Raw genomic sequence first — 26397 nt, 5'->3', positions numbered from 1 at the left:
CATCTCGCAGGAGAGTTCTGCCTGCATGCTGCAAAGTGCTGCACAGTCCGGGGGTTTGTGCTCAGTAGGAGAGGGAATGCAAAAATTAATCTGGGAGAACTCTTTGTTTTTAAAGATTCCCTTTGCTTGGAGCCAAGCACACTGAATGAAGAGAGAGAGCTCTTCCATTTGGCTTCACTGAGCCTTGGGAGCTGCCATTTTTGCTGACACTGGCTGGAACGTGTGTGTGCTTATCCGTTTATGTTTGTACTGCAGAAGTCGTTCTGCACAGAGCCTGTAGTCAGATGGGCAGGGAGAGCCATGCTGCCTTTCTCCGGACAGCAGCTGTGGGTTTTTCTCTCCCTAAGACTTTGCTTTTCCTCCTGTGAAGAGCAGCACTTCAGTGGTTGGAAATCCCAGGCCATGACAGCGTCTGCGTTTTGTTTCAGGCATCAGAGGGAGTTCCTGTGAAGTATTTTGATAACTTGGAGGAACTGATAGAATTTTACAAGAAAGAGAACATGGGGCTGGTGTGGCACCTCAAATATCCCGTGCCACGAGAGGAGGAGGAGGCTGCCGACGAACCAGAGGAGGATGCTGGTAAGAAACCCACGCTGTCGCTGGCTGAGGCCAAGCCTGACACTTGATCTAGTCTAGCTTTGTATGGAGGCAGATGTACGATGAAGAGAAGCATCATCCCAACTATTATATATCAATGTCACTTGGTTTGCTCCTGGGATTTTTCCTAGGTCATCTCTTGGGTCTTTCATTGTTCTCCATCTCCCAGGGGAAGGTCGTGCCCACAGAGCCATCCTTCCTGTCTTTGCTGATGTCTGTCTGGAAATGATGTGCACCACAACAAAACCTGTCTGATGGACGCAGTCCCTGTGATGGGCAGTCTGCACTAAAGCAGATCGGTGTGCCTGCATACGTTTGTACAAACCAATAGTTCTCTGGAGCTGGAAAATTTTGCCTTGAATATCTAATGAAGAAACAGAACAAAATTTTGCAAAGCTGCTCAGGAAAGATGTTCTTGGTGTTTTTTTTTTTGCTTTTTTTTTGGCCAGCTGCACTAAATCTGCTCTCAGAGCGGGGGAGGGAACTGCAGCAAAAATAATACAGAGAGGCGAGCAGCAGGGAATGAAGTCCTAGCCAAGACTAAGAGCCTTTAGATGAAGAGATATCGGCACTTGGGCTGCGCCGCTTATGGGCAGGTTTTGGTTTTGTAGACCCTGTGGTGCCATCCTTCTGGAACCACGCAGGGCTCCAGGTGTCAGTCCATCTCACACACAGTTGCAGAGATGCCTCTGTCTGCAGATGGCTGAGCCATGCTGCTGCTCATTGCTGTGGTGGCTTTGTGGGTCACAGCTCTGTGCAGGAGCAATGGGTCAGCACCAACCAGCAATGGGACAAACCCACCACTGGGAAATAGCCAAACTAAAGCTCACAACTCAACCAGCTACAGGCATAACAAAGTGTGGAGCAGGAGGCATGAAAAGAAAGACAACCATGGTTCGGATAGATGGAGAGGAACCCACTCCTCTCCCAGGAGATGCAGGAGTAGGGTGCTGAGAAGGCAGGATGACAGCAATGTGGGAGGGCAGGAAAACACTTTGCACATTCCACTTGACCACTGCAGGGCAAAGGAGAGTACTTGGCCCCTTTGTATTGGATTATGTTTTCTCCATTTGTCTTTGCTTACTTTAGCTGTCCACTTCTTTCCATTAGCAGCTTCAGGTGCTCACTCCACCGTGCCCCTTCATCCAATCTGCCCCAGCAGCACAGCTCCATGATAATGGTAATGGATGGGTATAGCTGTGTTTTTTAAGCATTATGTTCATAATTAGTCTTTGTGGCTGCTCTGCAGCTGGGACAATCACAGTGAGGCTGGGACAGTGGATGGATGGAGTTATACTTTGAGGCACAGCGTGTGCTGGCTGTGCATGAGGTCCAAGCCTGGTGGCTCAGTGGTGTTGGCCTCACACCACTGATATACTGGGCCAGTATTGAGCCCTGAGCTTTCCAGCTGTGAAACTGAAGACCTTTCAGAAGGGATGCTTTCTGCAGTGACTGCCACTGTGGGGTGCAGACTCTGCGCTCCTGGTGGGAAGGGGGGACAAGGTTACATTGCTGGGATGACTGTGCCTGTCCCTTCCTCCTGGCAGACCAGGTACCCACGCCTCCCATCCTGCCCCCACGCAACATCCTCATGGCACTGCCAGGCAGCGAGACGAAGGACGTGTCTTCTCTCCCTGAAAACTCCAGGGTGGCGGATGTCAACAAGCTGTCCCTTTCTGAGACACTACTCCAGCGACTGCAGTACCAGGACACAAGCAGGTGAGGCTGGCCACAGGGCAGCAGAACCAGCCCTCCATCCAGCTCTGAGCTCTGCCTCTCTCTGGGGCAGCTGGGGTCCTGTTCAACTTAGCCAAACTACTCTTTGTTTATACCACCAAATGTATATATATATATATGTATACAGAGGTGTGATGTGTTGCCTACACCTTATGGTCTAGAGAAAGTACTTTTCTAAAGTACTAAAATCAACAGCAGACTTTGGTTTCGAATATAAAGTACAGTAGTATCATAGAGAACTTATCTTAGATAACTTGGTGTCGTAGTTATGTGCCTAAGCTACAGATTTTATCAGGAAGCATCAGCTGGTCCTCAAAAAGAATAAGCTGGTGAGTGGATTTCCAGGTAGTCAGTGCTGATTTATTCCAGCTACAGGTCTGACTCACGTTGTCCCACGTGTGACACAGAAGCCTTAGAGGAAGCTGCGTGACGTTGGATGGTCAGATGTGCAAAAGTTTTAAAAAACAAATGAATGAGAAGGCATGTCTGTCTGTGGGCAGGGCAGTGGGAGGCTGAGCAAGCAGTTGCAGTGCGTGGCAGCACCGGTCCTGCTGTGATCGCCCAGCAGCAGCTGGCTGACAGAGAAACCCAGTTTTGGTCAGCTGCCTGCATCATTTCATCTGCTGGGACTTTCTGCTTTTGTCGGGGCATGGGACGGCACATACAGACTGCTTGGACTTGCTGGAGTCCACAGGGGCAGGGAGGAGGGGAGCATCTGCTCAGCTCTGCAGTCTCAGCACCTCTTAAGATTGTTTTGGACTGTTTGGAGTCAAACCTTCCAAGCGGGACGTGATGAGGTGGAAGGGGGTCTTCATCTCCCCACAGTGCCCACATTGTTGTCTCACAGCAGCCCGGCTTCAAAGCCAGGCATCACAAGAGCTCTCCTGGTGCAGGAGGTTGGTATCAGGCAAGAGAGAACCTAGGGTGGTGAAGGACAGAGAGGAGAAGGTGACAGCACCTGCTGATGGTGGGAGACCCATAGTCCAATTTAGAGCACTGTGTGTTTACACTGAGATCCAATGCAAACTGCCTCCATCTGTCTGCGCTGGCAGCGGAGGTTTATTAAAAAAGAAGCAACAAATCTGCCCGATATTTGGGAGCAGAGAGCTGGCTTTTGACGTGTGTGTCTCTTTCACAGTGTCTCCGATGAGCACCTTAAACTCATCCAGGATTACCTGCGAGTTCACATCATCAGTGACTTAGAGATGGTGCAGACGGGTTCAAGCAATCTTCCCCAGCTGAAGAAGCTGCTGGCACTTCTTTGCAAAGGACTCTTCAGGTAATTACAGGCTGATTTTCAGAGATAACAGTATAATGCTGTAACAGTGTAGTCTAATATAAGTGCCGCATACATGCATTCAAAACCTGCATTTCTGGTACAGTGAATCTGCTTATCCTCAAAAACATTATATGTGCATCCCATGACCTGTAATTCTGGTCCAAAGATGTGAGATTTCTTTAAAAGACACAGCTGTGAAAGTGAAGCTTACCTGTGGGTGGTTGCAGTCGATGGAGGTGGTTTTTTTTTAATTTAGTTTAGAAAGAAAACAAAGAAAAAAAAAAAAAAAGCACTAGAACCGATTAACTCCATAATTTGGTATTGCATAAATGACACCCACAGAATTGTCAAGCAGAAATCGTTTCTGGAAATAAACACATATTGGTGTTTAGCTGTGCTTGAAGTGCTGATTTCCCTTCCCACGAAAGCACTGCGAACCAAGAGCAATCCCACTGATGGCCCAGCTCAGATGTAAAGAGAAACAAGCCCAGATTACAAATTTACCCTTCCTATTTACAGCCCTTCCAGGCCCCACATAGGAAAACTCCAATAGGGGACCAAAACCTTGAGGAGCTCCCTGTGTTTTCTCTTGTGGAAAGATGTGATTTCCCCTCTGTGGTGCCTGTAAAGCAGACAAGGTTAGCACACAGTGTTGCAAACATCTTAAAGAAAGCAGAGGGCCGACTTCCACATTTGTGTCTGTTGCTTACAATATCTTCCTCCCCCAGCCCTGTGCTGACAGAGCTCACCATAGCTGAGACGGAGCTAAATGAAGGGTGCTGCTGATTGCTTAGCATTAACCTGAGCACGGAAGGCAGAGGGTGAGCGATGTTCTCGGCTGCTTGGCACCGCAATTACTGCCCTGAGGCTGTGGCACAGTGCAGGTTTTTACCAGGCAGAGGGTGAGGTGTGTGCAGCCCTGCTGCTGCCAGAAGCCAGCTGCCCACAGGGCTGAGGGTCGGTCATGCAGAGAGCTGCACTTTTTCTGCACCCTGCGTGAGGGTTCTGCTTCTCCACACCCACAGAGGGGGAGACCCAGGTGGCCAGATAAGAATACATCTGTGCGATGGAAACCAGAATCTAATGAAATCACAAGTGAGAGTTTTGAGTTACCAAAATACCTCCAGTGCTGCTGTTCTGCTGATGGCTGGCTTTTTCCATTCCCAACTTCTTATTCTTTTTGACCTCATCTGGGTTTCGTAACCCTGTTCCTCATAAATGTGTATGGGATGGCAAGAAAGAAAGAGAAGCAGCTGGTCTGCAGTCCTCTCAATAGCCAGGACAGCTTTTCCATTTCCTGAAATAGATCAGAGGATCCTTTGGGATTTCTTGGTGACTGGGCTTTGGGAAGCACCATCCTCGACCAGACCTGGGGCAGTTCTACAGGAGGAGCTCAGAGGCACAGCACTTCACAGACACAGCAAAGGGCAGGCAGTATTTTCCCCCCACTTCTGACTTATTTCTGTCAGACACAGCTGCTTTCTCTGCTGTCTTTTCCGTGAAGACCTGCCAAGTACAGCAGTCTCAGAGAGATCTCCCTGAGGAACCCCTCCTCTGCTCTTCCAGTTGTGATTCCATCCTACCCAAACTGCTTGGTTGGCTTGAGTTGTCCAGTTGTTGTGCTTGGGTGTCTTACTGTGTTGTGCAGAATCTCTGAGGTTGGCTGGGGTTTTATGTTCCTTCCCTCATCAGACTTCTGAATTTCCATTCCATCAGTGCCATTACATGAATTTAGTTTTTGTTTATCTCTGCTTTCTCCAGGGATTCCAGCTGGAGGTATCAATAATTCCTATATTGTTGGGCTGTGTCCTCTCTTCCCTTTATTATGTTCAATTTCATTATTTTCACAATATCTGGGGCTAGGTTGAAAAAAAAACCAAAACAATTGTCACAACTCGGAGCCCTTTCTCTGAAGTTTAAGCTGCTTTCCATTTCCTGGTGCTGCTGAGCCAGGCTGATGGTTGTAAACCTTTTTTCTTTTGGCAATGCTGTATTCTGGTCTCTTGCAGCTCCCCAGAGCCCAGCGCATAAAACACAGCCAGGTTATGTCAGACCAGGGATCTGTTTATCCTTCCTCACTGGGTGTTGTCCACATGGGGCATTTAAGGCACCGGCACTGGTGCAGTTGTTATGTGGACACAAAGGCTTCTGGCACCTCAATAAAGATGACGACGTGTATTTCCTTTACACTATCAAGAGTAGAAAACAAAAGTGCCATTCAAACCACGTTGTGGTTTTAAGTTTGAACGCCTGCAGAGACTCTTCCCCCAGCCCTGACACCCATGCAATGCACTGTGCTGTACAGTAAACAGAGGGCAATTTTCCCATGAGAAATCTTTGCTGAACAGGTTTGAGTGACTGCTGCTCTGTTTTTGAGAGATGGGCCCTATATCCTGGCCTCTGGGTCTCAGTATGTATCCTGTCTTTCTTTTCAAACTGAACTTAACCTAACTCTCCAGCAACAGCCTGCTGCCTCCTGAGCCTGACTCAATAGCCACAGAAATCAATGGGAATCGTGGTTTAGAGCCAGAGCCATTGGCAGTGCCATCAGCTCTAGCAGATCCAAAGCTGAATGTTGGTGTTGCAGGACTAGTTTTAGCAGATTCACATTCCTAAACGTGTCTTCTATCTGCCCTGTGGCAAAGTCTTCCTCGCTGAAATTTCAGAGTGCTTAGTAGGCAATTAATCATATCTAATCTGCAGGCAGGCAGACGTACTTTCACTTTGGAGCACTTTCCCCAACAAACACGGAGTAAAATCCGGTCTATGCAGACTTGGGAAATCATTAATATTCACAGTTGACTCTGCTTGGTGAAGGCATCGCAGCACTGCTCCCACCATCCCCTTCCTTTTGACCTGCACTCCCTGTGTGCTCTTTCCATGATAAGCCTTGTCATGATCGGACCACAGCTTCTGTGCCAAGTTCATACAGCAGCACTTTGACAAATGAGCATCCTGTGGGATACAGCTGGGAAATGCTGAAGGAATCTCACTGTAACCCACAGGTTCCCGTGCCTGGCCTCTCTGTGTCACATGAGCTGAAAAATCAGAAAAAAAAATTAGTTTCCTCTTTGCCAGTGTCCTCTGCAAGGACCCTGCTACGCCGAGCTGGGACATCCATGGGCTTTAAACAGGGCTGGGTTTTGGGGTTTTGGAGTGGAAATATCATTTGATGTTGTTGTGTAAGATGCTGATTGTCCTCTGGTTTGGGCCAGACTGGGACCTTTTCCCAGAGAGACATGAGAAGTTTCCATCTCTGGAAGCAGAGGAACAGCCCACACCCTGCTATGGCAAGGCAGAGTTGGATGTCCGACTCCAACTGGCCTTCATGGGCAGTAGCAGTGGGACAGCTGAGAAAGGCTCTCATCTCCCATCCCACCAATGGAGCGGGCAGTGAGCTGGGGGGACAGGAGCTTGGCAGCTGCTGAAAGCAGCCCTAGTGTGAGCGTGTGCCTGTGCAGCTCTGTGCAAAGAGACCCGTGCAAACTGAGCCGGAGACCTGACCGCAGCCTTTGGCCTCTGCCACCTCTCTGTTCCCAGTGAAGCCTCCCGGACCCTCCCATCTCTGGAGTCCATCCAGAAGGTGTTTGAGCAGCAGCTGCACCCTGGCATCCATCAGCGCTCGCAGGTAAGCTGGCTGGAAGGTGGGAGATGAGAACAGAGGTGTACAGGTGGTTGGTCCCTGGGGGCTCTGATATCCCAGCAACGCTTTGGTTGATTGCAGGTGATGAGTTACAACCTATGTTCTCTTTAGCCTCATGTTGGCTGCAATGCAGAGGGCACACAATGAGTTACACCCCACAGTTTCAGTTATCCCATAGTCTCCTCTGCCTGCTTCCCTTTCTGCCCCAGGGGAAAATGCAGCAAACTGCCTGAGGACTTCTGTCCCCGCATCCTCCCTCGGTCTGTGGGCTACGACTGCACCTTTGTCTTTCCACACACTTCAGGATGTTTGACTGCCAAATCACTCTTACCCAAAGCCCACCTAAGTCCTCTGACTTTGCTCTCCTCACCAGTAGCCCAGAAATACACAAGTCCAGGACTGAGCCCTGCAAACCTGTCCCCCAAATGACTCCCTTGCATGTCCATACCTGTAGCCTATAGGCAAGGTTTGCAAATTTGCCCTTCAATCCTGCCATACATTCAGCCAAACGCTGTGCCTTCGTGCTGCTCATTACAGATAAGAGACTTCCAGGCAATGCTCTGTGGGTTTGGTAATTATACATCCCTCTCTTTTTGTTTCTGTGTTGTGGTTATCAGATGCTTGGTGAAGCCAGTCCAGTCAATATTGTACTGAAACTCAATCAGCTGGTCTCATTGCTGTCTTCCATTGAGGAGAAGGTAGACTTTTATTTATCTTACAGTGTTTTCATGTCATCTGTCACCTCTATTTACACATCTCTTGTGTCTCTGGCTCATCATAAGTGCACAGTAAGACTCCTCTGCTCCGACTTCCTTACCCTCAGGGTAATGCACAGGTTCTTTTCCAGGTGAAAACACTGTTGATCGAAGGCCCTGATTCAACACACCGCCGTTCCCTCATCCCCCCTGTAACTTTTGAGGTAAACATTCTTCTTTAACAATGCTGACCAGACTGTAGAGGGACAGCCGTGCGGATTTATGTCAGTCTCTCAGTTGTGTGCTGTGCTGCCTCAGAGATAACACAGCTGTTCCTATTTGCACCATGCAAATGCTTAAGAGATAACTGGTGGGATTGGCATAATGATGTACGTGTCTATGAATTCAGGCAAATGTTATATTTTGTAATACGTCCGACTGGGGTGCATAAGATTGCTTATGACAAATACCTCTGTTTTCTGATAGGTGAAAGCCGATTCTCTGGGAATTTTCTCAAAAATACATCTCAAGGTTGACGTGGAAATGGGAAAACTGATTATCAAGAGAGCTAAGGATGGCCCAGAAGACAAATTTTATACTCATAAGAAAAGTAAGATACTTAAGGTCACACATGTGGACCAGATGCTTGGTCCCATGGATGATGGAGGATGGGCAATAAGATAGGAATGTCTGCCTGGCCTGGGTGCTGTGTGAGCTCCAGGCAGGCCTGGCTGTCTATCCCCAGAACAGCCTGCAGACAGCAGGAACTCAACACTGGTGTTATCAGCTTTCACAGACTGCTTTAAAGGGCAATCTGCCTGGCCTCCTGGTCTAAAAGAAGAGCAGGTTTCGATGGAAGATTGATTACCCTTAGAGCTGGTTGCAGTAGAACCATTTTCTACTAAAAGCAGTATTGCTGGAAAGAACCATGGTGTATGTTGACTCCTGTGATAATTTTTGATGGTAAAAAGCCAGATACTCAGTTTCAGTACAACAGTAGAGAGCATCTTCCCCTGATTTTTGTTTGCATATGTGAATCAATATCTTTACCAATGAGCAATGCTAGTTTGGGCTGTGAAGGCCCAAGTCAAACAACTTTCCTTTGCCTCTGATGTTTCTAGACAGACAGCTCTTTGAAGATTCCTATAGATTTTTTTGTCATACCCCACTCTTCCCTGAACAGCACTGCCAAAACCAGTAGGATTTGTCAAAGAGAAAACTATGCCCTTGGGCTCTTCCCTCTGTAGAAAATCTCTCTGTTGCTGGCAATGACTGACAAGATTAGCTTTCATGTACGGTTTTCTCCAGCTCGTGTTCATAATTATCTAGTTGCTATTTTAGATGGGGATTATTCACCTTTACCATCAAATGGGATTCTATCTCCTCATTGCCAGATGGGGAAAGAATGTAAGTAGGCAGAGAGGTTGTGTGCAGGAAGCCAAGGCTTCACATCAGATCTACATCAGGGGTCAGTATGGACAAAAGCTCCAGGCAGGAGAAATCTGGAGCCTCTGCTTCAAGGGCAGGGTCCATTCCTGTAGGGAACAGGATTAAGCAACATTAAAGTGGAGTTAGGCAGCACAAAGTCAGCCCTAGACATAAAAGACAGTGTAAGTCCTGAGTCTGGGTCTGAATCTTGGTTTTGGTGGGATTCTAGCTTCAGTGATCACAGCTCATGCCACCCAGTCTCTGTTTAGTCTTGCAGCTTATCAAGTCTCAGAAGGTCCCTAACAAACTGGTCATCGTGCTGGAAACAGAAAAAGAAAAAACACAGCGGAAGGAATATGTTTTTTCTGATTCCAAGGTAAATACACAGCATTTCCTTCTTGCCAGCCTGGATCAGATCTGGGGGGGGAAAGGTACAAAGGGCATTCTTTATCAGTAAAAGAAACTGTTGAAGGATGTAGTTGGCTTAGCAAAAAATGAAATTTCTTTGTTCTGGACACATATAGAAAATGGAAAAATAGACACTGCACAGGGAGATAGTGGAGAGGGCAGACATGCCTTGGTGATGTCAATGAGGCAGGAGCAGAACAGACAATCAGCAAGAAGTGAGAGAGGCAAAGAAGAGTCTGACCTTTTGCAGCTGCAGAAAGGTTTCTAAAAACAAACAGGAGGGAAGCCTAGGCTTCCTTCTGGCTGGCTCAGCACTCATCAAAGTAATGGACAAGCTAAGAGCCTAAGAAAGTACCACAGGAAGGAGAGCCTCTTTGAAGGTTTCAGGATGGTGGGGAGGTAATCTGCCCTCCAAGTGTGCTGGGAGTTTCCTGGCCCAGCTGGTTTTTCAGGAGGTTGTATTCTTGGAGTTACGCATCCTATTAATTGTCTCTGCTCCTCCCTGTCTAGAAGAGAGAAGGGTTCTGCCAGCTTCTGCAGCAGATGAAGAATAAACACTCCGAGCAACCAGAGCCTGATATGATCACTGTCTTCATTGGAACCTGGAATATGGGTATGGGCTCCCTTCTGACATGGGCATTCCTTCAGACTTCCACCACAATGTGCTGTGCTCTCCTGCCACGACAGGGCCACACACTGTGTTCAGTAGCAGATCCATATGCCAGGGTCTTCCAGTGAGACAGAAAGAGAGGAAGCTTATCTCTAGGCTTATTCTCGTGTGTGGTTTGATACTTTCCATGTCACACAATCATATAGCTGGCCCTCATGGGTGCTGAAAGATTCTTCCAGTGATAGGAAATCGTGGTTTGCACAAAGCTGGTGCAGTAGTCCACACCATTATCTGTCCCATCCAATAACTGCATGCCACCTGACTAGGGACTGCTTGTGGAAAGCCTCGAAAACAAGCAGAGTGTCTGTGATATTTAGAGAACAGGAGCAGGGTGTAGCTGAGGACAGTGGAATTTTGAGTTAATTTTCCCATCTGTGGAGAAGAATCCTTTTCAATGCTGTGAACTCAGCTGTTTGAGCTCATTCATAATTGATGGGTAAGGTGAAGGCAGGCCAGGAAAGCAGCCCTTATGCTCAGCTAACCTTGGCCTTGGTAAGCTAATAAAACAAGGAGGATGGTCAGAGCCTCTCCTCATCACAGCATCAGGTGGGTTTGACATCTTCATCACCTTAGAATATTCTGCCCTGGCTGACAGGAACCTGGTACTGGACAAAGTGAATGGGAAGCTTATAGTTTCTATCCCCTTGTGTGTATTTATGAGTTTTCCATGTCCTGGGTTTGGCTGAGCATACACTGACTTACTCTGGTGTTTGATCTGTTAATAAAAGGTGCTGCTCCTCCCCCAAAGAAGATCACCTCGTGGTTTCTCTCCAAGGGACAGGGGAAGACCCGAGATGACACTGCTGACTACATTCCTCATGACATCTACGTCATTGGCACTCAGGAGGATCCCCAAGGAGAGAAGGAATGGCTGGAGACCCTGAGACAATCCCTGCAGGAAATCACCAGCATCAGCTTCAAAGTGGTGAGGAGTTATTCTAGTCGTTGCACATAGCTCAGGCATACGAGGAGAGCACATGTTGTGCCAATAAAAGAGGCAGAAGAATAAATAGCATTTTGCCTACGCTTCCTCCCCTTCCCTCCCCTTATTGTCATCACATTTGGCTAAGGGAGAGCAAACCAAATCTGCCTGTGGACTCCACAGCATCCTCTCCTGGAGCTGGCTGAAGGATGTGTTGCTGCAGAGAGTGTCCCTCTGACCAAAGCACCTTGCTGCCCTGCCTCCAGCCTGCCAGCAAGGGGCAGCTGCTGAGCACTAGAGTCGAATGGTGATGGTGTTTTGACTTTCATAAGGAAGGAGTCTAAAACTTCCTGAGCCAGCTGTAGCCTAGATCTCACCCTTGGCTGCTGCACTTCCAAGCCAGGATGTAACAGCACATAGGCACCCTCATTAAAAACAAACAAACACAAACCTTGAGCCTTACTGAGACCAGGCTTGGACATTTCTTAGTTCAGAAATGGTAAGAAACACATCTAAACATACTTGGAAGGCCAAAGGAGAGCAGGGCTTTTATTAATAACTGTCATGGTGATTGGGAAACTGTATTTTGTGCAAGCAAAGCAATTCAAAGACTAACTAGAAAATAGCAGTAGAAAATAGCTAGGCCCTTCCTCCCACCTTTGATTAAATAACTGAGTGACAGATTCCAAGCACAGGAAGAAAATCTTTGCAGGAAAGTGCTAAGAGAAGAAGTCAAGAAAGCTGCAATTATAGCACAGCTTGCAGATCTGTGCAGAAATGTAAGCCCTGACCTTCCCATCCCTGCAGATAGCAATCCATACCCTCTGGAATATCAGGATTGTTGTACTGGCCAAGCCAGAACATGAGAACCGGATCAGCCACATCTGCACAGACAACGTGAAGACAGGCATTGCCAACACACTGGGTAAGGAGCAGATCCAGCTAACCCAAAGGGCTGACATGTGCTCAGTCCATGCCAGTCCCATCCTGGAGACAGAAGACTGACTGTATCTTACCTTGTAAGAGAGGAAATCTGTGTGTGTGCATGCCTAGCTTGTATATTCCCAGCAAATGCCTTTGGCCATGCTATTGCTCTTTTTTGGGTTTCACAAGGAAATGGCATTTCTTTCACTTCAACTGATGTTCTTTCATATCCTCCTGAAGATTTGTTACCATGCTGTATGCGGCATCTACTAATTCTTTCTGTGCTGATTAAGTCAACTGATTTCTCCATCCTTCACTCAAGATGCACTCGGTGTTTCTTTATCTTTGCTAGACTCAGTCTGGAGGTGGATTGATTTCTTGACATTTTTGGCTTATCTTTTTCCAGGTAATAAAGGAGCTGTGGGGGTGTCGTTCATGTTTAATGGAACCTCCTTTGGGTTTGTTAACAGCCATTTGACTTCAGGAAGTGAAAAGAAACACAGGTAAAATATGTCCTCTTCTCTCCCAAGAGGATGTTGAGCCATTGGGTGAAACTGAGCCATGAAAGAGGGCCCACCAGACAGCTGCAGGCCTGTCTTCCAAGTCCTGAAAATGCATTAAATGTAGGAAGGCCATTCCCATCCAGGAATAATGCACTGAAGGGTGCTGTCTCCTCACTGTAGGGAGTCCTGTGAGCATAGGAACTGTGCTGCACCCTGGGGCACAGCTGAGAAAGATCCTGTTAGGGTGAACGTGCTGTGAGGAATACAGGGAATTATCTCCATGGTGGCTAATTCTCTGTGCTGAGCCGTGAAATGAATCTCCACAGACTAGGCTTTGTGCAGCAGAGGGCTGGAAGGAAGAGATCTTGACATTGGTTGGAGTTCTGTGCCCCTGCTGGGAAGAGCTGGAGCAGATAGAAGGAATGGTCTTGAAAGCAAAGAAGAGTTGAAATGAGGAAGTTGGCTGTGCCATCTTTACTGGGTGCAGGACCCAGAAAGCACATGGCATGGGATTTCTGCTCTAGGTCTTCCACCGATTGAGTTAATTTCTATGAAAGAGTTCCCCAGTGCCTGAATAGCTGCCAAAGTCAAGTTATGTGTTTGCTGCTGAAAGCTGAAGGCAACAGTGTAATGGTGGGTTTGTAGGGCACGCAGCTCAAAAAAGCACAACCCTAGGAGGCAGGAAAAGTGGCTTTGGAACAGCTTTTGATCCTTTTGATTCAAAACAATCTGTCACCCAGGGCAGAGCAGTCAGGATATGCCCCTGCCCTTGTGTCCCCCAGCTCTCCCGTCCCCAAGGTGCAGAGTAAGGGAGGGATGGCAAGTGCTCTGCTTCAGAGCTGCTCTTCTCTGGATGTTGAGCCAGATCAGTTTCTGCCTGGCAAAGCAGCATCCTCTGCCAGCCCAGGCATTTAGAAATTGCACGGCAATTTAGGATGTCAGGCAGATGTTTCTTGTCTTGACAGACGCAACCAGAACTACACGAGCATCCTGCGCTTCCTGACGCTGGGAGATAAGAAACTGAGTCCGTTTAACATCACTCATCGCTTTACTCATCTCTTCTGGCTGGGAGACCTGAACTACCGCGTGGAGCAGCCCCCAACGGTTAGGGACTGCACGGATCCCTGCGGAGACAAAACATGATGTTGCTATAGAAGCACTCTCTTTTTCTAATCTAGAGCAACGTGACATAAAAAGTGGCAGAAAGAGGGGAGGCAGAAGGGATTCCCTAGGTACAGTGTGACACCAGCTGAGGAAGAGTAAGGAAATCCCCTTTGGGAATGAATGGATCCTGGGTGTACCCAGGAATGCCACCTGACACTGCTGCTCCAGTTTTGCTTCCACAAACTTCCATCACTCCACTCCCCATGTGAATGAGCATCTGTCTCTGAAGGGCTAGGTGCAGAGGCTGCCCTTCTGCTCTGTTGGAGTAGCTTTAAGTGGCTCATTACAGGGTCTCAGAAACAGGCTAGCCATACTATATGCTGGTCAGACTTCAGTGAGCAGGAGACAACAGCGAGCTCAGTGCTGGTGTGAAGCTGACAGTCCATGTGTTTGTGTGTGTGTGCATGCTCACGCAGCAGATAAGTGAACGTTTTAATGCCAGTTCTGACAGAGAAATGCTCAGCCACGTAGCAAAGGTTGGGGCCTTCCAGTAAATGGAAAGTGGGGAGGTGATGAGCTGTATGGCTCCGTGGAACTGCTCAGGAGCATTTGCTGGCTTACCCGTGAGGGAGCATTTCAAAGAAGGTCTTACATCATCTGCAGCTCTGCTGTTTCCCTGTTGGCAGGAAGCAGAGAATATTATCCAGAAGATCAGGCAGCAGCAATATCCGGAGCTGCTGGCTTTCGACCAGCTTCTCATAGAGAGAAAGGACCACAAGGTGTTCCTGCAGTTTGGTAAGGCTCTGGTTCAGCAGCGGGTTCCTCTCCCATTCCCAGCACCTTCCTCAGCTGGAAGTGTGGGGCATCCAGAGCAGTGCTTGCCCTGCCCCGTGGGGGTTCTCAATAGGCTGGGCTGTAACACAGCTGTCTCTCTATTTTAGAGGAAGAAGAGATTACTTTTGCTCCCACCTACCGTTTTGAAAGAGGGACCCGAGAGAAGTATGCTTACACCAAGCAGAAAGCAACAGGGGTAGGTGAAATCTGATTTTCCTTCTGAAGTATACAGCAGAGCTGGGAAAGTACCCCCTACTGAACAAAGTGACCCAAACCAACCTCTCCATTTTCCACACTCAGATCTTTTTGAAAGGACATTGCAGACAAAAAGATTTGACACAAATCTTTAGCGTTTGGGCAAGTGAATTTCTTTTCTTTTGTGAAAATGTCCTTTCACTTCTTCTTGACATCAGTTCTCCCTTTTTCTTGTTTGCAGATGAAGTACAATTTGCCATCATGGTGTGATCGAGTGCTCTGGAAATCATACCCCATGGTGCACGTTGTGTGTCAGTCCTATGGTGGGTAGATAACAGCTTGTAGATAGCAAAGCCATCAGTCTGAAACGGAAATGATTCAGAGCAGAGTCTGTAGGAATCTCCCAGCGCTGCCAGGCACTCAGCATAGAGGGACCTCGTGTTAAACCAGGCAGACCAGAGCCAAATCTCTTTGCCTGTAACCATACAAAGTTAAGAATTAATTCTGCTATACTTTTATATGCAGAATACCACTCACACAGCTGTAGTTGTTCAGCTTTAGATTACACTGCAGGATCCCTTTACACCAGTTATTTCTTGGCAACAACGACTGCACTTCCCCTGTGTGGTTACCACCAGGAGCTCCTTACCCAGTGGTGCCAGCAGGACAGACCCTTTGCTCAGCCTGCAGAGCTGGAGCTGCAAACTTCTATCAGTTCACAATCCTGCAGGATTGCATGGTACCAAGTGCTTGCCTGTTCCTTTTCTTGCAGAGAGCTTCAGAAAAGTCTGCTGTAGGGAAGAGGGAAACACGCAAGACCTGTTTAATTAAGACCTAGATATTAGTTCCTGAAATTTCATTGACTATGTGTAGTTCTAAATATGTGGGTTGATTTCCTATGTATGGGGTTGGAATGGGGGCTGTAGGCATCTCCTAAGGGATGAGCTGGGCTGATCTGATCAAGCAGCCCCTGTTGATGCAATGTGCTATTAAATAAGTACCTCTGTAAGGATGGCATCTGGCTGTTCCTGTTCTGCTCAACGAGCTGGGCTTGCTGGAACTGGGAATGTGCTTAGACAGTTCCTAGACACTGCTCACCCCACTGCTAATCTTGGGCCATAACAGCTACGTTTCGGAGCTGTGCACCTTGCAGATGCACCAAAAGCACTACGGGTGCTTTCTGTTTTGGGGAAACCTGTGTTGGCAGTTGCTTGCAAAATGATATAGTAAAGTTTTGTCTATTCACCAGATCTTCATGTATTTTGACAAAAGCGTTACATTCCTATACACTAACATGAGATTATGTATAAATACGTTAGACTAGAGGCAGGTAGCACAGCTCCACTTACATTTTCTGGAAAATTATCAAACAGCATTGCTACTTCAGTGATCCCAATGGGGAATCACTGGGCAGTAACCATCTCCCTTTGCTGTTGGCAGGCTGCACCACCGACATCACCACCAGTGACCACAGCCCTGTCTTTGCCACCTTTGAAGTGGGAGTGACCTCACAGTTTGTTTCAAAGAACGGTTAGTCAGACCGAGGGCACGCGTGCTGTGCTGCCTTGCACACGTGTTTGTGGATATAAAACACAACATGTTGTGTATGTTGAAAGAAAAAGCTGATTCCTTAAGAGTGAACTCGAAAATGCCCTCTCTCTGTCTCCTGTTACACATGTACTTATTTCTCTTCTCTTTCCTAGACTCCAAGTACATGAACACCCAAGGGGAGATAGAGTTCCTGCACTGCTTCGCTACGCTGAAGACCAAGTCTCAGACCAAGTTCTACATTGAGTTTCACTCCAGCTGCTTAGAAAGTAAGGGTTTGCCCATCCTTATTCCTTCTGTCAAGGTCTGCTGCCTGCTTGGATTGATTTCCCTTCTTGTTTTGACCTGAACAAACAGCTGTGTAAGTCAAGGCAAAAAAAAAAAAAAAAAAAAAAAAGGATGTGCTAGGGATGTGTTGTATTCTGCAAGTTATCCTATACTATCCATCATACTAACACCTATAATCCATGCTTAAGACCTTTTGCCATTTCTTCCATCATGTCTGGCAACCTGATCATCTTTTCCTTGAAGAGAAACATGTTTTTTTTGCTTCTGCACACAGAAAAGCTCTACTTGGCAAATGATTGCTCGATCTCTTAGCCATGCCTGCTCCAAGTGATCAATTGCTTTCAAAATAAAGCATCTGCTTTGAGCTAATAAAAATAATACGATTCTCATGGTCTGAAAAGAATAAATCAGAAGATCAGATTAAAGAGAAAGGAAGAAAGGGTGTGAGGGTTCTGTGACTTGGACTGTGTACCTACCAGAGCCACGTATTTTGTCCTCTGTCCCCATGCTGCAGGGCCGAGCTGTTTATGTAACACAAGCCTATATGCCCTTACTCTGTTTTTTTTTAAGTGATTCCCATCACAGGACTGCTCTTCTAAGTGGGACAGCGTGCCTTCGGTGTATGCTTCATCACTTTGTCGCGTGTCAGAGAGCTGTGTCAAAGACAGTTCCATAAAAGATTATTTTTTTTGGCTGTACCAAAATTTGCATACATTTCTATGGAAACAGTGTATTGCAAATCTTAAATTAGAATTTCAAAAGTGTGCTATCTTGAGTGGCGTAGGAAGAGCTGTCATGTTCTTATCCTACAGCCCATGGGTGCACTGAGCTTTTCAGTGCCAAGTTTAACTGTAAAATAGAACTATGTAACGATGCCCCATTAAGGCCACTTGTAAATTTACAATGTAAACATTCAGCCAAAGTGCAAACATTGAACTTCTTAAGGCTTTTAAAACCTGTGCCCAAGTGGGAAAGTAACGGCTAGCATTTTGGAGATCCAGCATCTGAAAAGGGTTTGTATCCAAGTTCTTGCTGTCTGTTGTCTGGTGAACTCTTTTCTCATCCCTTTGCAGGCTTTGTAAAGAGCCAGGAAGGAGAAAATGAGGACGGAAGTGAAGGGGAGCTTGTGGTCAAGTTTGTGGATGCTCTTCCAAAGGTAAACTGGGAGCATCCACATGGAAGAGGAGCCTTCCGCTTTGCTAAGCAACATTACATCCATCCCAGAATTGCAGGGGTTGGAAGGAACCTCAAGAGACCATCAAGTCCAACCCCCAATCTTTTTCTTATGCAAACATTTTCAGAAATATCGCTGTCATGTTTTCACCCAAAAGAGCCTGTAAGAATGCAGAATGGACTTAAGACAAACAGCTTGTAAGAAAGAAAGGACTTTCCTGCCAGTATGCTTCTATCTGTACCAAGAATTTTGCTGGCATGATTAGGTCACTCAGGAGCATGACATTTTTCCTCACCTTTTTAGTGAGACAAAAAGCCAGATAAAGTCAGATAAAGTTTTTTTTCGTGGTGTTTCTGTGAAAACTTACCAAAGTATTTTTTGCCTGTGTTAAAAATACCATCAGTGGCCAAAGGGAGCGTTCTGTGCTTCTGTATCCATTCCCTGAGATGGGAGCTGTTCTCCTTTTCCTGGCGTGGCAAGAGCTAGTAGAACTGCCAGAGCTGCTGTATGTGGCGTAAATATGCACGTCAGTACCTTTCCAAATAGCCCAAAAGAACTGCTGACTCTACAAAAAGTGATGGTAACAGACAGATTTTTGGGAACAGGCTATAATCAGAGAGCAGATCACTTCCTCCCAGAGCAATTTTCGCTCCTGCACTGTAGGAGAAGAACGCGGCTGAGCCCAACAGGAGTGTTTTGCCTGTAGAATCCTGGCTGCCATGCTGGGTAGGAGGAGAGGGGACTCTAGAAGTGTAACATCCTGCCACAGACCTCCACACACCACTGAAGAGGCTGAGCCTGGGCGTTACATGGTGTCCTCACAGCTCTGTCCAGCTGAATTTTGCTCACCTGGAACTGAGGAGTAGGGAGAACTTTGTTCATGTAGATCGCCCTTTGTAGTGACCTACATTAACTTGTCTTTGCAGCTGACTCCAATTATTTCAGACCCAGAATACCTTCTGGATCAACACATCCTGATCAGCATTAAGTCATCAGACAGTGATGAATCTTATGGTAAGTGCTTAGCTCTAAAGTTCTGGATGAGTCAAAGTTGACTTAGATTTTCCTAAATCGCTGAAAGAGTGGGAGAGAACAGAACTAACTACTATAGACTGAACATCTATGATGCTCTGACTTCTGATTTAGAACTCAATGCATACAAAAATACATTCCGGGCAATATTTTATGAAGTAATGATGATTTGAGGTCTGTGAATGAAAGTCGTCAATCTGCGTAAGCTTTACCAGCCCTTAAATACCAGTGGCTTAAAAAGAAAGCACGCTGTGGGAATTAAAGCAGGAGTCAGTCTGTATAAACGGGTTTAATCGGAACATGAAAATCCTATTTCACTTGCACTTACTTGATACATTTCTCCTGGCTACTGAAAAGTCCTTGTCAGTACTGCTTGCTTCCAAATTCTATGAGCCAGTGACTGCACACCTTGCCCAGAGAAGGCTCTGTGCTGAAATCTCATTAACTCACATAACAGTATCAGGCTTCAGTTTTCCTTACCAGTAATGGAAGCTCAGAACCCTGCAGTCCTGCTGATGTCTGGAATGCCCAAATCCTTCATACATGTGTGAAATAGCCCAAGAGGTATCACAGTCCTTACAGTGATCCAGAACAGGTCCCTCCCAGTAATCTCAGCCCTTTCTGCACAGGTGTAGATGACTGACAAGACAAAGGGGTTTCAGTGCTTTTTTCCTCAGTTTTGGGCTTATTCCTTGTTATCCTCTAGGGGAAGGCTGCATTGCCCTGCGAATAGAAGCAACAGAATCCTTAGTTCCTATCCATACTGTGCTGACACACCATGGTGAGAAAACAGGGGTCTTCCAAGGTGAAATCAAGTTACAAACATCACAAGGAAAACAAAGAGAGAAACTGTATGGTAAGGAACTAGATCATCTCTATAATGTTCACTGTAGAGTATTTCCATCCTGAAAAACAACTGTCAAGGAACTGAAAATTATCCTTGCAATTCTTTTGCTGTCAGCAAGATGATGTATTGTTAATTCCCAAGGGTATACCTGTACTCTTTCAGGAAGACACAGCAGTTGCATTTGTGTTTTTTATCATTCAAGAAAGTTTGGCAGACTGAGAGAGCCCCCTGTCTGTCACTGATACTGATTTTATTGAATGGTGATACCTTATCTCCACTTGCAGTGGCTATATGGTAAAGTGTTGAAGCTGTCCCTGATCCAGTCACCTTGGGAAGCATCTGCAAAGAGCACGTGTGGTTCTTACAGAGCAGTTTTTCAGCTAAAAGATGGCAAACCTTTCTTATGGTCATCTTGCTGCCTGCTGTTCTCTTTCAGAATACCAATGCAGCCTCATGGCATGTACTCTTGATGGTAAAATGATGTGTATGTGACTGTTTGGGGGATCACAACCTTTGGTTCTATTTCAGGACAGACACTTTCTTATACAAAAAAAAACTTGATATGCAGTAGTAGGCACTTGAAAACATGATAGCAATGACTGTTTAGAACCAGCTCCCTGTCGTTTTGATACACACTGCCTTAATTCAGCACTAATACAGAAAACTTGGGAAACCAGACTGTGGAGCTGCCCAACATTCTGGCTCTGCCTTTTCTCTCCTACAGATTTTGTCAAGATTGAACGTGATGAAATTGCTGGGCAGAAACCAAAGAACATGAACAACTTAGAGCTGAACAAAGACAGCGATCAGCTTAGCAGGTAAAGGGCAAATGGGTAAGTCAGCCACAGATAACAAGTTGGTCAATACATGTGGAGCAGGGCTTGCTGTGGGAATGGATTTAATAGGAATGGTGAATGCTGGGGAGCTGACTGTGTGGCCCTCTGGCCTGGACTGGTCAGTGCTTCTGTATCCAAAGCTCCAAAAGATGAGAATGCCTCAGTCAGACTGGGCCCTTGCACTGCATTTACACTTCACCTTAGAAGGGGCCCTTTTATTTCCAACAGAAAATCAAAGTCTACTCATCTGATGGCCAAAGAGGCTGCAGCCATTGCTCGCTATAGGGGGAATGCTTCCTCTTCTCCAGACAGCCTGGCAAAGGAAGATATGTTACGGTAATCTGATGGCTTTGCCTCTGCCAGCTTGTGGCAGGATGCTGTGCTCAACCTGCCTTCTGCCTGCAAGTCTGTCTGGGTCCACCTCGAGAGGCCAAATGTCTCCTGCCGTTTCAGCAGCACCTTCCTACGCTGTGCAGTGTTGCCTAGCGCTGTTCCCTGCCTCTTTTGCTTGGAGCCGACTTGCTGCAGCTGCTGAGCTCCGGGCCCTTTAAGAGCCCTGTTTGCCCCTCCACGTGGCTGCAGAAGCTGAGTGCTAGCGCTCTCTGCAGCCTGGAGATGGAAACGTGGGGCTGGAGGAGGTATCCTTGACCCAGCTGCTTCCTCTCGGTGTCCCAGGGGAGGGAGGTGCGAACAGGACTCCTACTTGCTCTCTGGTTCTGAAACAACAGCGACAAAAGTATCGGTAATAATCCCAGTGGGTGGTATTGAATCAAAGCAATCAGTGGGCACTAACTCCTCAGTGGCTGGCAGAGCGACAGAATACACATGCATTTGTGCACACATCTTTCTAACAGTGTTTCTTCTCTTCAGCAGCTGCGCTCCCACAGACATCAGCAACCCCAACTACCTGGGGATGGCTGGTTTTCCTCAGCAACCATTTGCTGCCAGCCAGATGAAGCAGGCACCATCACCAGACCAGCCATCCTCTCTCTGGAACTACGAGCAGCAGCCCAAAGACAGCAGCTCTGTCATGGGACAGAGAGAGTCATCCTCCACATCGCCCTCCTTGTCCCCTCTGTCTCCAAAACCATCTCTGCAGACTCCAGTGAACAGAAGCATCTGTAATAGGAGTCAGGAGCACCTGTGAGTGTTTGCCTTCTGCTCTGGGGTAGTGCCCTTCTTTCCTGTTGTTCTGCAGCCACTGTTTCATTCTCCATTTGAACAGTTCAAGGGGCAGCACGTTCTATCAGCCTTTCATCTCTAGGATTAAATAAAGATAAGAGAAGGTCACACGTGTAGGCATCAGATACTCAATCGAATGTCATAGTTTCTCAGACTTTGGTGAAAGGAAAACCAGAGCTGTATGTATATGTTGGGTTTTCTACAAGCAGGGCTCTAGAAAGGAGGAAAAAAACAGAGCTGATGAAATGGAAGGGGAGAAAAGGGAAGAAATGAGCTTTTCAGTGATGGGAAGGAGAGCTCCTTCACATGTCATGTGTGAAGTACTTCACCTGCATTTCTACCTCAATGCTATGCAGATGTGCAGCTTGCTGCAGCTGTGCCTGCATCCATCACAGGTCTTGTTGCAGAATTTCCACTCAGCACCTCAAAATATCCTTAACAAGTTAGTCAGCTGATGAGGCCACCCCACCCTAGTGATTGTATGTGGTCTGCATCCCTATTCCAGATCTTTTTGTAGTGACAGCTGCTTTCTGAGTCTGGGCTGGAGTGAAGATCTCAATGTATTCAGCACAGTGTAAGCCAGAACTTGCAGAAATCACAGCCACAGTCACAGTCACAGAGCCTGACAACCTTCACCACGCTCTCAGCAATCTGATCCTGCATATGGTGACTTCTAGAAAATAGCTTGAAGCAAGGAACACAACTCAGCTGAACACACCCAGGAACATGTGCCTTTTAGCCCTCTGTCCAGTGATATTGTGGACAACCTTTTAAGCCCAGAGGAAAGACTTCCCAGATCAGGTGAAGCCATACAAAACCCACAGAATTGTCCTTGTCCCATTGCACAACTGCGCTCTCTTTCCAGCCTTAATTCAAAGGATGCAGCTGTAAATGCACAGAGGTTGTCTCACCCTGCATTGTATAGCTTCTACTTACATGTTGTGCTTATATTACTTATAGATTGAGCTTCTAAGCAGGAGAGGGACTGGATTTTTACATGGGTGAGATAGGACAGGGGGGGAACGGCTTTAAACTGAAAGACTGCAGATCTAGATTAGATGTTAGGAGGAAATTCTTTACTCTGAGAATGGTGAGGCCCTGGCACTGCTGCCCAGAGAAGTGTGGCTGCCTCATCCCTGGAAGTGCTCAGGGCCAGGCTGAATGGGGCCCTGGGCAGCCTGAGCTGCTGGGGGGCAGCCAGCCCACAGCAGAGATTGGGACTGGATGATTTTTAAGGTCTCTTCCAACCTAAGCCATTCTGTGATTCATTTGGGTGCATCAAAGCATTTTATCCCTTCCTTAGGAATACCATGTGACATTGGTAGCAGGAGATTGACCTAGTTGTACTGATCCAGCATGATGTTAGCTTTTATGTTAACTGTCCAGACAGCCATTTAAATCCTCCCTGCCAGTTCTGAAGATTGTTATTAATGTTTTAATTGAGATTTGTGTATGTTGCAGAGCCACTGAAGCACTGGGTACAGGTTGGATCAGTATCTTATCTCTGTTTAAAGAAAAGCCAAATGTCACTTTGATAAGACTGTAGTCCAGCATGGAGGTTGTACAGCACCATGTCTATCTGCATTCTGCTGTCATGGTAATAATAGAGATTATACAAACAACCACAAAAAGAAGAAAGAAAGAAAGAAAGAAACAAGGATGCACTGTTCTGTTATCTCCCCCCAAGGTTAACTTTTATCCCATTACTCATTTGTGCAGTATAATTTTATCATGTTCATCTCCACTTTAGTTTCTTTTTCAATCATGCTTCTCGCTTGCACTTTACGAGCCTCCTTTTTACAATGCTTCGATGATTGCAGGCCACCTGACCTGGGGAAGAACACAGCAGAGCCTTTGCTTCAAGAAGAGGGACAGCAAAAGCCGGAGATGTTTGAGAACCCTCTGTATGGTTATACAGCCTCTAAGGGCAAGGCAGCACCAAAGAAAGAGCAGGACTACCCCAGGGCCTCGCGAAAAGAGCAGCTGCCACTGCCTGAGCAGAGCTTTCACCTCACGAAGTCACAGGAGCCAGAGAGCAGCAAAAGCTCCAGCAAACAGCCATCGCCGCCCTTCCTGGTCCCCACGCAGCGCTTTCGCTCCTACACCTGCTCCAGCCAGTCTGAAGAAAAGAATATGGGCGAAAAGACTCAAGGCAAACCGAAGGTGGCTGCGTCGTCCGAAAACTCAGCGCTGCTCAAAAAATCGGTCAAGCCATTGAGATCTGAGGTCAGCCCGGGTGTCCAAGGACAGCTCAGCAGGCCGCCCCTGCCCTCCAAGAGCCGGGCAGTGCTGGACATGCAGAGCTCCAAGGGCCGAGACTACAGGGACAGTTCTGAACTGCCGCACGCCGGCAAGCATCGGATAGAAGAGGGACCGCTCAGCAGGACGACCACACCGGTGTGTGCCTTGTGGGAGCGAGGGGAGGGAAGTCTGTAGGCTGTGGTGTCAGACCAAAAAAGCTATGAGAGTAGCGCTGGCTTCCTTCTGTGTTTCCTGAGCAAACTCAGAGCACAGTCCCACAAACGTATGGGGCTCACAGAGCAGGGGGTGTGAGTTTCTTCATGCTGCAGATGTCACGTTGTGAAACTGTAGCCTGAGTTCTGCACGGAGTTTGAGTTGCTCCTGGGACCCTGAAGCCTGATGGCCAGAAGAGCAATGCAAGTAGTCAGCTACTTTGTTGTTGCTTCTTTGGTGCATACTTCGTAGTTTCTGAGAATGTCCAAACTTGGCCTGACAGCATGAAACCACACCGATAGGTTTGCTTTGCTGCAATTAACAGAAGGATAATTAAACATACTTATCTTTGGCAAACGCCAGTAACAGCTTCTTCAAAAACATTGCTGCGCAGGAATAATCCCACACCAGCTTTTCTGGGCTGGTTTTCTGGTTGGGGTTTTTTTTTCAGCAAGTCATGAGCTAGATGAAAAGTAAGAGGTATCTTAGTAAGTGGGTTCGGAACGCAAAGAGAGCCCACTTTAGTGAGCTGTAAGGTTGTTCTTTTTCTCCATAAGAACTCACAGAACTGGCAGTAGACAAGCTGATGTCTTTCTCTTGTCTCTACAGTGAAAGCAGCGTGGCAGATGGCACTCTGGGAGGAGACCTGATGGGAAGAAAGATGGAGATTACCGCTTTGTTCGCACTGAAAACCTCTGGTCTGGTTCTACAGAGACTGGGGGTCTTTATTTCTGAGAGTGTATCTCTCTATGATAATGAAAGTGTTCTAGCTGAGAAGTTTAACCTGTGTTTCTCAGACCAAGAGGGGCCAGGACCACCAACACAAGTTAGCCTTCTGTCACTTTGGTACTCCCATTAAGAGGCAGGTGGCTAAGCACACGCATTAGTAAATGTTTTGGAAAAAGAGGAAGGTACGGTGTGAGGACCAGGAGATGGAAGGGGGGGGGGTGTATTTAAAGAACCCCTTTTTTACAAAGGCAATTTTCTTTTGTTCCGTGTTGCAGCATTCCTAAATAAAGAGTGATATGTAAAAGAAAGCATTCTGAAAGCGGTACAGCTCCAGAATATGCCAAATCTGTGCAGTAGGGAGTTAGGGGAGGGTGGGAAAAGCGTTTTAATAACAGATATTGATGAATGTCACACACTGCCACTGGAGCCAGCTTTGCCTCTTGTGTGAGCTTGCAGGCTGCATCTGTGCATCCATGCAGAGAGTGAGGGCTGGCCCTTGGCACAGTAGCTCCTTTTCCCACCCCACTTTTTTTTTTTTTCTAGCAGATAGTGTTTTTATACCCCTAAGAAACAAAGGGAAATGTCAGAACTACGTGCAGAAATGGGAAGGAATAGGCAAGGTCTATATTCAGCACAGGAGTATAGCTGCCGGATGCGGAGGCAGCCATCCCAGCCTTCCCTATGGCAAGCACTCTGTTCTTGGAGGACACTGGCTGGCTGGTTCTGTAGCATTGTTAATAGATTAATGCTGACCTTACCGTACACTTTTGTTCATCGTTGGAGAATGAATAACGTTAACATAATTGTGATTTCTGTTATATTCGTGTCAAGTATTAATGCGGTGGTTACAATTAGGCAATGCCTGTTTGTGACTTAATCATTGCTCTTGTTTTCATGTTGATTACTTAAAAATAATAAAATAGTCACTTTTCTGATCCTTCTTTGCTGCGAATTCAGAGCTGCCTGCCAGCTTCACTTTGGTGCTATCAGTAGGTCATGCCCCAAAGGAACACCGACTGCACTGAGGTGTGCTGGGAGGCTGCAGTAGTGCTGTTCCAGCAGTGCCACTGGGATGCATTCATCTGTGTGCACTGAGCCTTTGTGGGTATGGCTGGCTCATTGTGGCACCTGTTAGCAGGTACAGTTCCTAATTGTATGAGTATAGAAAGCTTTGCTTTTATACTGAGCACAGGAATTGTACTGGGATAGGAGAGAATTGGTTAGAAATTGGGAGAATGGGTGGGAGAGGACACTGTGTAGGTGCAAAGCTTTTACAGAGGGATTTTCCCCCATGCAGTTTGGGCTTTCAGGGCGCCGTTAGTGAGATGTCTGGCTGTCTCATTGCACTGTAGGTTAGATAGTCCATGA

The 26397-nt window shown here is 47.0% G+C and overlaps 1 protein-coding gene and 1 long non-coding RNA gene across 3 annotated transcripts in view; one reads left to right on the top strand and one right to left on the bottom strand.

Annotated features, from left to right (window-relative positions):
* The window catches only part of INPP5D (inositol polyphosphate-5-phosphatase D), a 45367-nt gene extending 19401 nt beyond the window's left edge, over positions 1–25966 (top strand). The window contains exons 3-28 of one of the 2 annotated variants that reach the window (XM_031604975.2): positions 429–579; positions 2145–2316; positions 3473–3613; positions 7154–7241; positions 7874–7954; positions 8104–8175; positions 8438–8561; positions 9649–9755; positions 10298–10400; positions 11186–11382; positions 12187–12304; positions 12710–12806; positions 13772–13910; positions 14597–14705; positions 14852–14940; positions 15181–15262; positions 16380–16469; positions 16643–16756; positions 17849–17931; positions 18876–18963; positions 19688–19837; positions 20553–20646; positions 20893–21000; positions 21538–21807; positions 23667–24243; positions 24910–25966. In XM_031604975.2, coding sequence (XP_031460835.2) covers positions 429–579; positions 2145–2316; positions 3473–3613; positions 7154–7241; positions 7874–7954; positions 8104–8175; positions 8438–8561; positions 9649–9755; positions 10298–10400; positions 11186–11382; positions 12187–12304; positions 12710–12806; positions 13772–13910; positions 14597–14705; positions 14852–14940; positions 15181–15262; positions 16380–16469; positions 16643–16756; positions 17849–17931; positions 18876–18963; positions 19688–19837; positions 20553–20646; positions 20893–21000; positions 21538–21807; positions 23667–24243; positions 24910–24912 — 3447 coding nt within the window. In that variant the 3' untranslated portion in view covers positions 24913–25966. Of the gene's footprint in view, positions 1–428; positions 580–2144; positions 2317–3472; positions 3614–7153; positions 7242–7873; positions 7955–8103; positions 8176–8437; positions 8562–9648; positions 9756–10297; positions 10401–11185; positions 11383–12186; positions 12305–12709; positions 12807–13771; positions 13911–14596; positions 14706–14851; positions 14941–15180; positions 15263–16379; positions 16470–16642; positions 16757–17848; positions 17932–18875; positions 18964–19687; positions 19838–20552; positions 20647–20892; positions 21001–21534; positions 21808–23666; positions 24244–24909 lie in introns of both variants that reach the window. The other variant, XM_031604974.2, reaches the window with a different exon arrangement.
* LOC149916525 (uncharacterized) lies at positions 15336–17656 on the bottom strand. The gene is made up of 3 exons (XR_016469539.1): positions 17252–17656; positions 15589–15730; positions 15336–15414 (listed from the first exon to the last, which is right to left on the bottom strand). It is a non-coding gene; the product is annotated as an uncharacterized LOC149916525 (long non-coding RNA).
* Positions 25967–26397: the final 431 nt, after the last annotated feature.

Source organism: Phasianus colchicus, chromosome 10 (assembly GCF_987193195.1).
Source record: "Phasianus colchicus chromosome 10, bPhaCol1.hap1.1, whole genome shotgun sequence".
NCBI classification, from domain to species: domain Eukaryota; kingdom Metazoa; phylum Chordata; class Aves; order Galliformes; family Phasianidae; genus Phasianus; species Phasianus colchicus.
This window is presented reverse-complemented; position numbering and strand designations above follow the sequence as displayed.